Source organism: Ambystoma mexicanum, chromosome 6p (genome assembly GCF_040938575.1).
Source record: "Ambystoma mexicanum isolate Mex_15411 chromosome 6p, UKY_AmexF1_1, whole genome shotgun sequence".
NCBI classification, from domain to species: Eukaryota; Metazoa; Chordata; class Amphibia; order Caudata; family Ambystomatidae; genus Ambystoma; species Ambystoma mexicanum.
In genome coordinates, this window is record NC_090935.1 from 1,308,016,463 (window position 1) to 1,308,034,332 (window position 17,870).

General features: G+C 43.0%; 1 protein-coding gene across 3 annotated transcripts in view; it reads left to right on the forward strand.

Annotated features, from left to right (window-relative positions):
• The window catches only part of LOC138510365 (perilipin-2-like), a 559,070-nt gene extending 541,832 nt beyond the window's left edge, over nt 1–17,238 (forward strand). For all 3 annotated transcript variants that reach the window (XM_069625966.1, XM_069625968.1, XM_069625967.1), the window contains exon 9: nt 16,677–17,238. In XM_069625966.1, the coding sequence (XP_069482067.1) occupies nt 16,677–16,811 (135 nt within the window). In that variant the 3' untranslated portion in view covers nt 16,812–17,238. The remainder of the gene's footprint in view (nt 1–16,676) is intronic.
• The last annotated feature ends 632 nt before the right edge of the window (nt 17,239–17,870 follow it).

Sequence of the window (17,870 nt, forward strand, 5' to 3'; positions counted from 1 at the left end):
GGCCTCATGGCTTCCTGTGGTGCCGGAAGCAAGGCTGCGCATGAGATTGCTTCAGTGGCTTCGCTGTTGCCAATGGTCACAGTTCCAGGCCCACATGTTGGACCACCTTCATGTCTCGAACAAGGTGGCTCAGGATCTCACATGGTGAACTGTGCGAGCAAACTTGCAGAGGTGCGTTGTTTCGCCAACCATGGCCCCAGTTGACTTTTGTCACGGATGCATGGCTGACTGGCAGGGGTGCTCTCCTCTCCGACCAAGCGGTGAGTGAACTGTGGTCTCAGGGTCTCTGGAACACATCAACTTGATGGATATAGGGCTATCGGGCTTGCCCTGTTAATTTTCCTCTCTTCTGTGAAACACAAGACTCTGCTGATCCTGACGGAAGCAGTGGCCATGCAGTACCTCAACAAACAAGGTGGTGTTGGGGTCCTTGCTTCTGTGCAGAGAAGCAATGTGGTTCTGGGCTCTGGAGAACAGTGTGTCTCTGATGGCGGCTCATCTGGCCGGACGAGAGAATGTCAAAGCGGATGTCTTGAGCAGGCAGACTTCCGCCTCGCATCAGTGGGAGCTCTGTCAGGAAGTTCTGGAGGAGATCTTCTCCCTTTGGGGGACTCCTCAGATGGTTCCAGTGCCAGCAGGGAGTGTGTGGTGTTCTGCTCCAAAGAATTTGCTCATCACTGACGGTCAAATTAACTTTCAACCTTGATCCCAGTCATTCCGCTGGTTCTCGGGAGGTTGCTCCTGTTCAGAACAAAATTGATCCTGATTGCTCCAGACTGAATCCAGAGAAGGTGGTATCTGGAGTTGCTGGACATGTCCATCTGTTCTCTCTGGCGCCTTCCGAGGGGAGTATACTTGCTTTTCCAATCTGAGGGGCGGGGTCCTAAGAATCGCACCAAAAGACTGAAAAAAAGAACAAACGGATGGTTTTTCAGCATTCAGTATAGCCAGAAAACACTGAACCCGAAAATACTGTATTAGGTGAGCCGTGGTTGCGGGGGTGTCCCTGCTCCTCTAGTTCAGTATTTTCAGGGGTTGCTGGGGTGTCCCCCCGAATACAGGGGGGAAAAAGCGAAAAGCTCAAATTGAAAAATGTAGCAAAGTGGCCCTTAGTATTTTGCAATTCAAGCTTTTCATAATCAGATATCACGTACATCCGGGTCCTCCACCTGAACCTCCGCAGCATGAACCTTCATGCTTGGCTACTGAGAGGCTGAGACACAAGGAGTGGGACTTGTCGGACAATGTTCTTGATGTGCTCCTGTCAGCTTGGGGGGCCCGCTACAAAATCCATGTATGCCTGCAGGTGCCGTACATTTTCGATTTGGTGCCGGACCTGGATCCTTTATCATGTCCTTTGTCCCCTGTGTTGGATTTTCTGCTTTCCTTGGTCCAAGCGGGCCTGGAGGTTGGCACTGTGAAGGATTACCTCCCCGCTATTTCTGTGTTCAAGAGGTCACCAGAACAAGACTATTTTGTCACAATCCCCACTGTTAGGCAGTTCTTGCAGGGTTTGTGTAACAAGTTTACTTCCCGCCAGTTTGTGGTTCGGGCGTGTGATTTGAATTTAGCTTTAACATTTGTTATGGGCGCTCCATTTGAGCCCCTTCATTCATGATCTATTAGATTTTTCACACTTAAGCTGATTTTCCTGGTTGCCATCACTTCCACGAGACAGGTGAGTGAGCTATAGGCGTTCTGTTTTTACCTCCCTGGTACACGCTCTTAAGTTCTAGGTCTCTCATACTAGAGGCTAGAAGAGATGGCAAGCTTTTCGCTGGTTACACTGGTGCTTGTGCTAGCAGGGCTGTGACCAAAAAGACCGTGTCCAAGTAGGCAGGGAAAGATGTGCCTGAAGGTCTCGGTCATTTTACAAGAGGAATGGCTGCCACCTCTGCCGTGCAGAGAGCAGTCCCTGTCCTGGATGTTTGTGGCAGCAACATGGGTGTATTTGCAGGTTGGGTAGGGCTGTCCTCCAGAGTTTTCTGGTTTAGGTGGTTGTCTTGCTTCCACCCTCCACCAGATTTATTTACTGCTTTGGGAGTCTACATATGAGGAATCCATGGGAGGAAAGCATCCATTAGAAGAACCAATTTACCTACTTCTTGGTAATGTTCTTTCTAATGGATGTTCCTCCCATGGATTCCTCATCACCCTCCCTACCTGCCATTCTTTGCGGGAACCTAGTACACCATCGGTTCTACAGTTTTGCAGCTTCAGAGTGCTATGGAAAAAGGGTGGAACTCGGGTCACAGGGCGCTGCACCGCTATATTTACTGGCCCCAATGTCCTATCTGGCACGGGGCGCATAGAGGCATCGTGTTAAGGGTTTCCTTTGTTTTACCTCTGGAGGGACCCCACAATCAATCCCGCAGACAAGAAAACAAGTCCTACCTTGTCTTCGAATAGAAGCGAAGATTAGATAAGTCCACCTGAAACAATCTTCCTGCGCCTTCAAGCACAGGCGCCGAAAGGAAGCTCCTGGGAAACCCTCATGGGGAAGAAAACCCGGCTGTAAGTAGAGAGCGCTGAAGGATGAATTGGATCAGCTTCTTACTCGTCTTGCGTGATGACGCTCTTGTAGGTAAGTAAAAAGGTGAGTATTCTTGAAGGGTTTATTCATGTTGCAAACTGGGGCTAGAAAGAAAAGGGTTAACCAGGGTGTTTATAGGAACCTTCCTGAGAGTTCTTAAGAAGAGTAAATGTACCCAGTTTGTAGTCACCAAGGTCTAGTGGGAGGAGTTATCATGTAGCCGTGAAGAGTACCCAATCTTAAAGTAAAATCGGAACACATAAAAGGAAAGGGATTATTCTGGGAATGTAAAGTGAAAAAGATGGGAGGAGGTTTGATGGAAGGAGTTCCTACCAGTGCTTGTGTGAGAATGGGACTTGAATATGAAGTCCCGGTGAGGTTTGCGGCTGAATCTTGAAGTGAAGCCGGAACGGAAACGGTAAAGACTGTATTCTGGGGAAACACAAGAGATGGCAATCAATCCTAGGAGGAGGGAGCGGTGACCCGACAAAGAGCTTGTAGCCAAATAAAGTAGAGTCGCTTACTAGAGCTGATGAGAATCTGGTCCGCGTTTGGTAGCCGGAGTATTGCGGCAGAGCGGATGAATATGGTTGGGGTGGCGGTGCTTCCCTATATGTAAATACAGATCGAGGAAAGGAGAGTTAGCAATCTGAAAGCGAGTCGAAAGGGGTTCGCAATGCTAAGGATGGTAACTCGTGGAACCCCTGAAGACAGTAGCAATGCATTGTTGCTCAGGCGTCCAGGATCCATGTACTGTTTCCAGGGAGAGAGAAGGGGCTTCACTCCCGTCCGAGGAACTATACCATTCCTTCTGGTTACAGGCGCCATGTTGGAGGTACAAATCCTCAACCTAGGCTGAAGCCGCCAACGATGCCATAACGAACGGCCCCGAAGGCCAGTCGTAACACATCGGCCTCAGGCGATGCACCCCTTGGTGGTGGGTAATGTTTTTGGCAAACAGCTTTGCTGGGATGGGGATATCATAGATGAGGAATTGATCAGAAAGAACATTACCGAGTGGCAAGTAATTTGTTCATCGCCCAGTCCGTTAAATTGTGATTTATACCATGCAACACTGCCATTTTCATGGTCTATGAACGCTCTCCACTAATACGGAGATGGAACTTTAGCAGGCCACTAACCGTGCATTTAGATCAAATTGGTGCTGCTATAAGCCTGAATCCATGTGGTTGTCTTAAGTGGACGGATGACAAAATGTGTTACTCTTTTAATGCACAATGAAAGCTTTCTTTGCCCTAGCATTACTTCTTCGTTAATAGATACTTTTGCAGAGCAGATCCACCTTAAATATGAACATTTAGCAGATTGTCCGATTACCTAATACACCATACTTTACCAGGCAATCAATACATTTAAAAGACATGCAGAAAACGCTTAAGAGTGCAACTCAGACAGGCCACAATAGTCCTTTAAAAAAAGACATGTCAAATGTATGCAAATGCTATAAAAGGGTATGAGAAGTGGATGAAAAACCATGATATAAGCAAAAAAATTAAAGCAATGGCAAAATATGATGCAATACAACAGTAGGACATTTTGGCTATTTGCCAACGTTACTGATATACCGACTACTCCTAGCCTCATGCATTTATGCAGTGGATTGAGAATGAGATTTAATGACCTATTTTCAAACTAATTTAGAGATTGACATTTTAGTTTTCACTAGTCTATCTGAATGGACATACTGTGGAAGGCTAAATGACAATAGAATTGCTGCTTAAAGAATTCTCTATTCCTCTGGTCAGGATGATCTTTATAATGCTTTCATTAAGGTAAACTACCATCAACGTGGACTAAAAGCATAAGTGTACCAATTATTAAAAAGGCTGATCATAGTTTGCCTGGAAACTAAGGTATGGGAGACACCGGCTGAAATATTTGTACGAGTCCTACTAATGGAAATTAATCATTAGTTCTCACTGTCGCGTTTTGCCATTAATACTGGTTTTAGTATGCGCCAGGGAGCTCGAGCAAATATATTTAGACCCTGATTATTGTGAAACACAGTTTTTGTTATCCATCTATACTACATTCGTAGACTACACTAGCATGTTTTACAAAGTTATGCACAGTAAATAATGGATTAAATTTGGCATGTCCCCACATGTACTAAAAATGGCCCTGGCTCTCTAATTCATCTTTCCAAATTAGGGTACATTTTAATGGTTGACTTGGTAACAACATACCCAAGCACAATTGTTTTAAAACTAGAACGCATGTTGGACTCAGTATTATACAGTTTATATCTAGCTAGGCTGGATGAGGCGATTACTGAATCCACTATTTTTTGCGTTTAGGTAAAGTTAGTCGGTCATGGCTCGTCAATGCAGATGCTGTTGTACTGCTGAATCATACCTAGTCATGTCTTCAAAGAATGCTTACAAATGTATCTGCATCATCTGTTAATCAACTTATATTTAATGTAAAGACAAAACCAAGCAAATAATTATGTTTTTGCACTTGGCAATAAATATTTTGTAGTTAATGCTTACTAAAAATAATACATGAAATGAACACTTTATATATACTATGGCAAAGGGTTGTACATATACGCAACACAAACTATTTGAAATGGGACACTGTGGATATAGTTTACGGCTGTTGATGGAGGATTACAAAGTTTCTTCTGACCTACTTACTACCTGATTGAAAATTATAGGCCTTCAGATTGTCGTATCAAAAATATAGAGGCCATATGCTGGTGCTCCTTACTGAATTTCCCATCCAGTACGCCTATGGCTTAAATCTACGCTGACTTGGGACTTCAAACGATTGAAATGTTAGCTAAATCCTGTGCCATCCCATATTACATCAATATAAGAGAACCTTAAAGGCATGGTCTAGTACAATGTTTTATTGTCCCTACGGGTCGGCCATGTTTTTTTAAGCCTAAGTGGCTCGATTTTAGAAAACTTTCCTATGGACCTTACCTGAGTTTTCGTCCATTAAACGCACGCAAAAACAAGCACCAGGGAGCTGCCATTTTCTGATAATCCTATCTTTTCCCCGATCGCCCTGGCTGACCTGCTTTTGCGGCACTAAATCAATTCCCCCGCCCCTGAGCCTGACATTATCAAAACATTCATATTCCCCGCCTCTCCCCGTGATGTTACTGTGCTGCGTAGACTAACGCGTCCAGTCGTCTTCTACGCGACTCCACACAGAACCCGGAAACCAACACAGATCAACTCGCAACACAGCGCGCCACAATTCGGAATATGAAACTGTACTTTAAAATGAAACAGCAACACAGTACATTTGGTAAAGTACATTTATTTGACATTAAATGTTTAGAGAATATTCAGCAATTGACATATGAACTCCGGAAGCCATTTATTTTCTTTTATCTGTATCCGCAATAACTGTTCTGTTTCATCTTGAGTCACACGCTGTTCCTTTATGGTACACAGGGTGTTCATTTTCGTAAAAAGAATCACTTTGGAAGCACGGTGAACCGCAAGGCTGTTCCATCAACTAGGCACTAGTCCAGCCAAAAGGTTGATATGTTGCTTCTAGCCACTAGTACAGCGTAAGGGCATGTGGGCCCTTGGCGATCGTCCCATAATATGGTGATCATGCTCCAGTTGTTGACACGAAGCTGCAGGTGTCTGCTGAAGAATCCATCCGCCGGTGTCTCAAACAGATGGCAGTGGCAGAAAGGGATCAAATACCTGTTATGAAAACAAAAAAATGATAATTAGTCTCGCTAGCCGAACTTCATTAATATTACTCATTTTATTTATTACGGCCGATCAGAAACTATTTGCTTGCAAGGATAGTTCAATGGAGTATGTTCGTCTCTAAAATCAATGCGAAAAGTAACGAGATAAATCGAGGCCAACACACAATGATAAACGACAGTCTACATGCGTGAGGAATGATATGATATATGATATGGCATGTGTAACGCGCCTATACACAAGTGTTTCTAGGCGTGACGAGGCAGGTGGGGAACAAGGGCAGACAGACAACGATCCTACTAGGCCAGGTGTCTTTCTGATCGCGCATCGGGAAGGGCTGTACATGGTTAGTTGAATACAAATTAAATAGGGCCAGCTGGTGGCAAGTGCAAGGTAAATGCCGGGAGAAGGGGCTGAAGGATACAGAGACAGTCCCATAGTGCAGGTAGGCAGTGCAGGGAAAAGTGGCTGGGCCAAGGACTGAGATCGGTGAGACCAGTGGACCTGCATGCCCATGTGCCCACTATGAACAGTTTTACTTGCTTTTCCTAGCTCTTCATTCATTCATTTATTCATGCATCCATTCATTAAATCTTCATTCCGGTATAAAAACGTGTAAAGATTTACTTACATTATATTTGAAATTTCCATTGTGTCTCTTCGTAATGCAGTCTGTAAAACAGACCGTGCTCTTGACAATGATTTTTCGTATACTGACCTAAAATGAAACTGTCTAGTTTCTGAATTTTCTGCCTTATCGTCTCTTACGTTATTGCGCACTCCCTTCAAATGTAGTTCTTTCGGCATGGTCCCTGTCTCAAGGTAAAAAAACAATAGACCCTTATACTTCCAGTGCGACTTGTGGGCCTCATCTGGGCGCTGTCCTTCGCATTCTTCATTTGCAACATCACGTAATATAGGCATCTGTGAGAACTTGAAGTTTAGTATCCGTCTATGTAGTGCGCCTCAATGTGCAAATGCGAACTGGCTTCTCTCCCAAATGCCACGGCCCGCTTGGCTGGCGCGTTCTAGGTGCCCCAATTTTGTCCCCGTTGTCTGCGAGCTTTGCAGCCCAAATTGAGACATTTAATTTTTGGCAGAAGGTCAGGGAAAGTATAAAGTACCACAGGAGTTGAGTTAAAAGTGAGATTTATTGTTTGTTTGTTTTATTATTTGCAATATGCAAGCCTCCCCTCCGTTAACAGTGCGCAGCATTTACATGAGATGAGACAAATATATACATACACATATGTGAGGTGAATAGAGAGAATTCAAAGACGACACCCAGCTTGTTCGCCACCCATGATGGTGAAGGTAGGGGTTAGGTTTACAGGTACACTGTACAATAACATTTATTTACAAAAAGACAATCGTATTGCAATTATTTAAACCGGGATTTGTGCTTCACAATCAGCTGTGCTTCGGGTGGGCATGGCACAGTCGCAATGTTCGGTGGCAATGGATCACTGCTCTGCACAGAAACGTCCAAAATTCCATATCTGTGCTTCTCTAACACAGCAACAATAAGGCCTTTCACAAAGTCGAACTGCATTTCATCATAGACTGGTTTGATCACCCATTGCTTACTTCGTTTTGAAAACACCTTAGTGTAGCGAGGCTTCCTTACTTTACCCCTAGTCCTAGATTGTTCACGTCCGACATTGCTGTTATGGGCCAAGACTGCTAGTAGAGTCCTATGTCTCATGCCCCGAAAACTAAAATACAAGCGCTTTGGCCTGTACTTTAGGCGCATATTGTGGAACACCTCCAAATCTCCTGTGTGACAGAATTTTGTCAGTCCTCTCAAATCTCTTGATAGAGTTTTGTCGAAAACAATCTTCTCAATGGCTTTGTGTGTCGGTGAAGATGGAATCAACCACTTCTTCTTCCGTGCCTCCTCTGGGGACAAAGGGCCATGTTCACATTGGTGGAAATGTTCATTTGCTGTCCAGCAGTGAACGTTGGTACAGTGGTGTATCAGTGACTGCCATTTTTCAAGTAGTATTTCCACTGACCCCTCACGTTTTTGAGCTCCACCAAAGATTGTTGGTGATAGAATGTGACCACTGCAAAATACTTTCAAAACCTTTTTTTTTCCCTGCAGCCGAGATTTTCTTATTGATTGATTTAGAAAGATGCCATACGTCAAATTGATTTTTAATATGTGGGAACTGCTCTCTCATTGTCTTGTCAATTGAAACGTGTCTATCCGTGGCTATGAGGTCGATGTGCAGTCCCCTCGATTGTAGATATTCCACTGATTTTATAAAACCTAGTTTCTCCATGGCCACTGAGGATGTACATTGTGTTACCTGCACGACCACCGAACTCACAATTTTCTTACTATCCATCTCCTGAAAGTGGTAGGTGCAGTACTTGGCAGAAAATCCAGGGCTGTCGCACTGTCCATCGCCGGCTAGCCTGAAACCTTTGCCTTCGAATGTACTTGCTAAAGACAATTGTTCAATTTTCCAAGCATCACTAATGGCCAGAAACAGATAATCACGTTGGTATGTGTAGTACAGCGCTTTAGAAATTAAATGGAGTCCCACAAACTGAAAGAAAGCCTCTAACTTTCTAAAACTGGAGCCACTAAAAAGTGATGCAGCTGCACACAGTAGATTGCCTGCTGGCAGTTTCCCCAGCATCGGTTGTGCAGACCATGAGAACCTATGATTTAATCTACAGGCGGCATTTATTTTGACGTTACAGCCTTTTATTTGACGAGTCACATTAATCAATGGCTTCCCACATACTTTCCCTCTAATGGAATGCACACATTTCAGCATACTTATAATTTCCATCAAACAACTGTCGAATACAATGTATTTGCTCTCTTTCATTAGGCTGTCATCCTGCGTCAACGTTGTTTCGGCCTTTGACGTTGTGGAGATTTCAACACATTGAAAAGTAATATCGCTGATATCAAGTTCTGATGCTTCTATGGATGCTGCGGCTGGTTCATTCTGTCATTTCAACATCTATTACTTCAACATTGATGGGAGAACACAACAATGTCGACAGGTTTTTTGGTGGCAAATTTTTGGCGGGTGTAGATTGTGTAAATTGATCTGCAACTACTTCAGAGCTATCTTCAATACATTAAATAACATCTTCTTGTGGTGGTGCGGTCGCACTGTAGCTATGGTCCAATGCAACTTTGCTGTAGTCTCCAAACACAATTAATTCATGTTCTGGCCATTGGACATGAGCATCTTGAGCCTGAACATGCCTCGCCTCAATTAATAGTTCCTCCATAGTGTACACGGTCTGGCAAGCCACATCTCTCATTCGCTTCACTGTCTGTGTGTGTATAGTTCTGACACCCACGGGTAACTGGAGGAGAGATTGGAAAAGGGATGTTCAGTTTAAACACAAGTTGGAGTGTAGTAGAATTGACTGGAAAAAAAACATAAAATAGTCCCCAGGACAAACATTTTTTTAAAGTTATGAACTGTTTGTAACTAACCTTTTTTTTGTTTTTTTTTCTTTGCAACTTTTTTGACTCGACCTTCAACATCTGCACGCTGTAGCTCCGATTCGTTTCCGCATGTCCTCCCTTCCTCTTGCGCTGCAACGACTATATTTTCTGTATCCACATAGACAGCACGGAATGAGGCTCCATCATCTCCCTGAAACATAGTACTTTCATTACTTTGTATCAAAATATTGTTAGCATAAAACACGTGAGAACGAACACACAGGTACATCTCAATAGCCAAATACGATTTAAACATTGTGTGCAACAATCAAACGACAAGTATTCGACCAGTGATGATCTATTTCGATGGAACTGTCAGTATCCATACCTCTGGCTCTGCATGGACTGCCATGAATGGTTGTATTGGAGAGGAGGCATCTGCATCTCCCTGAAACACAGTACTTGCATTAGTATGCTTTTCAATATTGGAAACGCAACACACACTTGGGGTCGACGGCACAGGTACATATAAAGAGATAACCGCAAATGATGCATTGTCCAAAAGAATCAAGGAAAATCCAAATATGATCACATTTCATCGACTTATTTCAACGATTCCTTTACATCTGCATCATCTAAATGAGATGTTGTGATTGTGGTGGAAGCTCTGTCGTCTCCCTGAAACACAGTACTTGGATTAGTATGGTTTTCAATATTGGAAACATAACACACACTTGGGGTCCAACGCACAGGTACATATAAAGAGATAACCGCGAAAGATGCATTGTCCAAAAGAATCAAGGAAAATCAAAATATGATCACATTTCATCGACTTATTTCAACGATTCCTTTACATCTGCATCATCTAAATGAGATGTTGTGATTGTGGTGGAAGCTTCGTCGTCTCCCTGAAACACAGCACTTGCGTTAATAGGGAAGAAAGTATAGCAAAAGGAATCGCGTTATATGATCACGCATGCTGGAGCTGTCATTATCCATACCTCGTGCTGCTGAAGAATATCTATGGATGTTGCAAATGTAGTGCGCACTTTCGAAAGCTGTTGCGCTGATTCGTATACTTGAATGTCAGGCTCTGCATCAAGTGCAGGGGTTGACGCTCCATCTGCCTGAAACATAGTACTTGCATTAGTGAGGATTACAATTGTGAAAACATAACACACACCTGGGGTCGACAGCACAGGTACATATCAACGGCTAACCACGAATGAAACATTGTGTAGAACAATCAAACGACAAGAATTCCAGCTCTGATGATGATGCTCGATGGAGCTGTCAGTATCCATACCTCCTGATGTTGAAAAACATCTAGAAATGTTGTAGATGTGGCGGACGCTTCAGCATCTCCCTGAAAGACAGTACTTGCATTAGTATGGATAACACTAATTATAACTGAAAACAAACACCAGTGGACGATAACTAAGGTGTATATCAATTGGAAAGCAGTAACCAAACATTCGGTAAAATAATTACACGATAGAATAAAACTATTACTTGACATGCATAAAACAAGTATGTAGCGGATTAGCCTAGTAAGATTACCTGATACGCGCTAGAAGTGGTTGATAACTGCGACCACGTCAAGGATGTAGAATGTTCTTGCTTCAGATTCAAGGGATAGTCAAGAAGTTGTAAAGGTCAATTAATGATTGATAATGAAATGCCAATATTAAAAATAGCCATGTAAACCGACAGAATACTTGAAAAATGCTCAATACAGCACAGTTCCCTGTCCCCATATATATATATACATTGCGTTTGTGGGTTATGAAATCGAAAAAAGAATATATTGATAAATGTCATTATTCTAAAAACTATACACTCATATCAATATTGAAATTATTACAAGGGATAGAACACCTACAATATCAATCCATTCGGCTACCTACACACTACCGCAAGGCCTAAAGCTAAATCGGACACTTGACTCACCGGTGGCGGAATGTGGACGAATAGAGTGGGAATAGCGTTTTCGCGCAATTTCCGTGTCGTTCGCCGTTTATTCTTCTTTGTTACCCAAGAAGTTGTGTACATGTGCAAGGAAAAGTGCCGGCTGCAGATGCGGTATCGATCACCCCTCTTGTCCTCCAAGACTTGTTGGACTGTACTTTCCAGCTCATCCAGTGGATATCCGCAATGTCTGACCCATTCTCTTATTCGATCAACAGTTTTCGGGAATACATGCATTGTAGTTCCTTCAGATTTCGCATGGGTCTTCGAAGGGCAACCGCTAATCGAACAGGCAGGCATTGTTGATAAATCTGAAAAGTAAATATCGACATTATTATACAATCTTCAAGAGTAAAGATTTGATACAAAAGTAAATGAATCATACAATGATCAATGCAGGAATTATACCAGTTCATTATGTGCTGCTTAGTATTTGCATAAGTTGCAGAAATGTATAATTGATGTGACTGAAATCTGAACATGTGACTCGTCCCTTGGATGTTCTGTCTTGCACGAGAAGGAAATATGCTTACATCATAGACTGGACCCCCGAAGGATGCAATTCAATGACAATAGACACAGATGAAAATAAATAGATCTATTGATAGCATAGCAATGGAAACTCAAGTCAATACCAATGAGACCAATGAACATAGCACTACTGTGTACTCTACTCGAAAATAGAAATTTAAAAATCTGCGAAATATGACCAGGATACATGGCCTTACCTTGACCAACAAACAGTTGGATTCAGCAAGCAGAGCAGTATGTTGCGGGAGAATAGGTGGATGGCCACAGGTAGCGCACTAATGGGTATGCTCAAAGCGGTCACAGAAGTTCACGGATAGCACGACGACGAGCAGATTAGCATAGATCTCAGTGGTTCCCAGGTAGCACGTTCAGGAGTTGACTTGCAAAGCACAAAGATGTTCTCATGAGACATATAGAGTGGTTTTTAAAGTATTAGAAACTGGGGTGTGTTTGTGAATGAATGACGTGTGTATGTCGTGGTATTAGGGGGGCAGCCTGCTTGAAGGGGAGGCCTGCCTGGAGACAAGGGGTCTGAGGAGGCCATGTGACCGATGGCCCCTTGGCGTGGGACACATTTTGAAGTGTACATGCAGTTTGGCACCTTGGCCTTTCGCGCCCCTGACAGCCCCCCATGCCAGCGCTCATCCCCGGGTGTGAACCGCCTTTGATAGAGGGGGGTGGGATGGATGGGCCTGGGGCGTGCAGATAAGGCACAGGAAGACTGCTGAATGGAGACACACTTATGTGGATAGCAGGGGGGCGGCCTGCTTCAAGGGGAGGCCTGGCTGGAGACACAGGGTCTGAGGAGGCCATGTGACCGATGGCCCCTTGGCGTGGGACACCTTTTGAAGTGTACATGTAGTTTGGCACCTTGGCCGTTTGCGCCCGTCACAGCCCCCCATGCCAGCGCGCATCCACTGACGCGAACCGCCTTTATATCAATATACAGTATATCGCCTTTATATCAATGATAGTATATCGTTGCTTATCAATAACAAATGCCACATACCGGAGATTCTTGTGAGCACAGACCCACACTTCAACCGGTGTATTGTAGTGGTCAAGACTGTATAATCCAATGGTAAATGTTAGTATAGATATGTGTCACTTTTATAGAGACATAACCTACTGAAAGACTTTGAACAAGTGTGTTTTAGTGCATGCATTATCGAGAATATTTTATGTTAGCTTAGATAGATAGTGACCACCCTGCTTCACAGCAACCAGACCTTCACCCATTCGGAGCACAGATGTCTGACGTCCATCCTTGAATGGAGAGACACTTGATTCATTTAAAAAATCGAGACAACCGTTGTTAAAATATATGTGGTGTTTTATTTTGTATCTTATTTTCATGACACAAAAATACAAGACTTTAAAGATTATACAGGTCAGGTTGCAGCACAGCGAGAGAAAATCCCCTGTACTGACCGCTGTCACTCGGGAACGTTTCTCTAATGGCACGAACGGCACAGGCGGGTATCACTCTTCGAACGCTGTGTCCAAGCCTCCCGTGAAGCCACCATGTAAAGGAACGATAGGCCACCAGCCTGTACCACCTGTGAAAAGGAATGAAACAAACTGTTTTTAAATTACCAAGATAAGTTTAATAAACGTTTGTTGTCAATGACAATTCTTGTAACTAATGGCATTTTACACGGACAAATGCTATCTAGACAATGCACACTATCCAAAATTACATCTACATATCATTGTAACGCATGTAAGTCGTTGAATATAGTAGAAGACCATGAAATAGGTGTGGCATGACAAGCAGAGTATACTTACTCGTTACTCGGATTACGAGGACGAACAGTTGCTCGAAGTTTGTGCGTAAGCACCATCATTATTCTCAACATGGCCCGTGTGAGGCAGGCTGCCCTGAAGTCTGGCAGCTCGGTGATGCATTGCGGTCGTGGCTCGCCTTCCGAAATGTAGGCCAGGCATCCCGAGTTTTCTCGGCAGCAGCAGTTCTCGTCCTCAGTTGGCATTAGCTCGCACCGATTGCATGTGCACCAGGTGGAGACACCGTCCATTCGACTAGGCCCAGGCTCTTCATCTGTTGATTCGTCCTGCCAACTGCCGTCCGAATCCCCACCGTTTTCGCGTGCTTCCCTTTCCAATAGTTCCTCCTCGGTATACTCGGGCTCGTACATGTAGGGCATTATTGTAGCCATTGTGTGTTAAACAAACTAAAATAATTTATAGCGGTGGTACTGGTATCTGTTCACACGGGCTACAAGCGGCGAAGGTAGCTGACCAGAGCACTGAAACGAGTCACAGAATACTCAAAGTAACAGAGAGAGGAATGGAATCGAAAATCGGCTGCTGTGTTGTGAAACGGTCTGTTTATACTTATTGAGGAGAGAGGCGTCCTGCCATTTCCATGGCGACACGTCATTAGCTGAAGCGCAGCAAATGTTGACACGAGACGTGCTTTGGCGTTGGGAAATGGGCGGTACGAGTCTGCTGATTACAGGCTCAGGGGCGGGGGAATTGATTTAGTGCCGCAAAAGCAGGTCAGCCAGGGCGATCGGGGAAAAGATAGGATTATCAGAAAATGGCGGCTCCCTGGTGCTTGTTTTCGCGTGCGTTTAATGGACGAAAACTCGGGTAAGGTCCATAGGAAAGTTTTCTAAAATCGAGCCACTTAGGCTTAAAAAAAACATGGCCGACCCGCAGGGACAATACAAATTTTTACTAGACCATGCCTTTAAAATGACACATTTATTGGTTGTATAAGGGACTCTCTCATAGACTATCTTTTTGATACAGCTGTAGCATGCCTCTAAATGACCTGGCCTTGCACCATGGCCTTAATAATGAATTTAATAACTTGGAAAATTAAGTGTGGTTTTCAGGTCACGTTCACAATTTAATTTACTCCCTTTGCTAGAATTAACGGGGGTGGAGGGGAATTGCCCACAGTCATTGTGATTACAGATTTTGCTGGAGAGTTACTTGTGAAACTGCAAAACATCTGATCTATTATCTGCAGTTTGAACAAGGATGCAGCAAATGTTTTGAGCAATTCCGTAACAAATATACAGATTGGGAACACATTTGAGCACAGATTGTGGGGCGAGAATATTTCAATTATTTTGAAAGGTTAGATTGGTAGTTACAGCTGGTAAAATAACAGTGAAGGATCATTTGTCGTAGAAATCATATAAACTCTTTTCTTTGATTATTGTTTTTGTCTGTTTTCTGTTTGTATAAAAGGCTTCTAATGTAGCTATATACTTAAGAATAAAAAAGGTTTATTTTCATTGGCACAACTGTTTCTCTTTTAACTGATTTCTGCAGTTATGTAACTGAACATTTTAACTAATAACTGGCCTGCTTTGAGCTATAGCTCAATTTCTAATGGATACATTCCTGACACAGATTGCTGCACCAGAAGCGGATTTCATAAAATGAGAGGAAAGTCTGAAAACCTTTCTGTTCAGCATCCGGGTTGCGCTATACAGCTTTGAGCTAGCAGACATCACTGGACTTATTCTGTCTCGGTAAAGATTGTTTAGGCAGAGGTGGTTGTAGATTTCTATGGTGCATAGATGGATGTACCCAAGCACTAAAATTCCTTTTAGCTTACTCTCCCATCCCAAAATGCTAGGTGCTACAGAATCATCCTTGGTGCCAGGAGATAGTTCAATCATGTGAGCAAAATTTATGATGGAAGACGATCCTAAATACCATCCACTGATTGTAATTTTGGAATGCAACTGAAGGCACTGTTTCAAACATTTTACATGCAAATATTGAGCAGACTTTATTCACCTATCCTCTCCTGTGATTGAGTTACTCAGGTAGGATTAATCGGATTCCTTTCAGCTCTGCATTTGCAACCGATACGATGTGCTTCTAATTTTGTAATCTCTAATTTACACTAACTTCAGTTTACTACGCCACCGTATTTGAATTTCAATCACTCTTTGCTTGTTTGACAATGCATTTACAGCTTGTCTATTGCTGCTCTGTTGCTGGAACGAAAGGATCGAAAAATAATGTGCTTCCAGCATCCTCTTTAACGGTCGCCCAGTGTAAGGGCAGACATGTACTCTATTTTAAGGGATTATATTGGATTGTAAACTTTGGCAAGCAGTGGTTTCAACTTTCGGACTTGCAAAGTCCAATAGCCCTCTCTAAGCTTGGGTAGTGTAGCCCAGGAATATTCCAAAGGTGCTCTATTTATTTGGTTGGAAGGATGTAGATTTCTGGGAGTGGACTGCATATCACCACCCTCCAGAATGGTTAATGCAGAATGTTAAGGGTTGGACCACTCTGTACATGGGGGTCTTTATAAAGCTCAAACTGAAATGCAACATGGAATCATCCAGGGGGTTAAAAGTAGGGTAACTGGGCAGGGGAGGGCCTGTGATGAGAAGGGAATTCCAGAAGCGAAGAAAAAGAGTGAAGTGATTGGCAAGATTTTCTTTGCTTTGTTGTTCTGCATGTCTATATTTTATGCCACACATGCACAGCTTAAGCTAAATTAAAATGCTCTCTTCTAAATCTACAGGTCCCAGACTTCACCATCACTGATATGGCTTCAGAGTCTGACATGGAGGATATTTGGGATTTTGATGAAGAGCACCACCAACATGATTTTGTGCATATTAATGGACATGTAAATTCAATACCAAGGTCTGAGTAAATGTTCCTCAAGGAAACATTATCAAATCTGTTTTTAGAAGATGAGGCGCTTTCCATGTGAAAATAATTTAATTTTGTTTGCGTTACTCAAATTATATTTCGAAAGATGCATGCTAATATGTATGTATGCTGTTAACAATCTAAAATGTTAAATTCGGAAAGAAACGGCCGAGCTTAACGTGCAATATTTTTGATTTTCCTAATTGTGCACTGGTAAATTGTGTAACATCTTGGTGTGCAACTGTTAGCTCTCGCACAAGGTAAAAAATCCTTAGTTCAGAGAGGAATCATTTCACATACTGCATTTGCAACAGGTAAGTTGTGCTTCTAATTTTTTATGTACAATTTACATGCATTGCAGTTTACTATGCAGCAAAGTCTTCACTGTTCAGTTACAATTCTACTCAATAAAGTTTATAAATTAAAAATTGCAGTTATTTATGTTGAATTTCTTTATGTAGAATACAGCAGTGGTTCTTTCCATTGGTCTTTTGTCAACCTGGTATGCAGCAGTATATCTGCCATTACTGTAATCGAACATCAAATTGATACGGTATGGATTCTCCTGAAAGTTTACTACTGGTGCGCTTTGGAGTCATCCTCAAGTGGCAGAGAGTGAGGGAGCCGCCTTGAAGTTGGGACCTGGGCAAAGCAATCTGCCAGAACTGGTTTGCAGGATGTAAGGCACAGAGGCCAAACACCAGACTGGAGTGGACTGTTATTTACTCCGGCCATTGGGGACATAGCATTTTGCTCACAACATGAAGGCTGTGGACATGCCTAACTGTGAAGTCAGTGAATGTCCAAAAATATGCACCACAGAGCTCAAAACAAAATTGACAAGTTTGCTGAAAAATCTATTTAGTCTTTCAGGTAGCACAAGGTGTCTGAGAATATGCATAGCATCCAGGACACATACATTGGCACACCAGAGACTTCAGCAACGGCTGATAATGATCTGGGAAAACAAAGAATTATTGGAGGCCACTATTGATTTGGTGGGAGTGGAGGTGTTGCTGCTTTACAGCATCTACAAATGGTCTCTAGAGGAAGTGAGTTG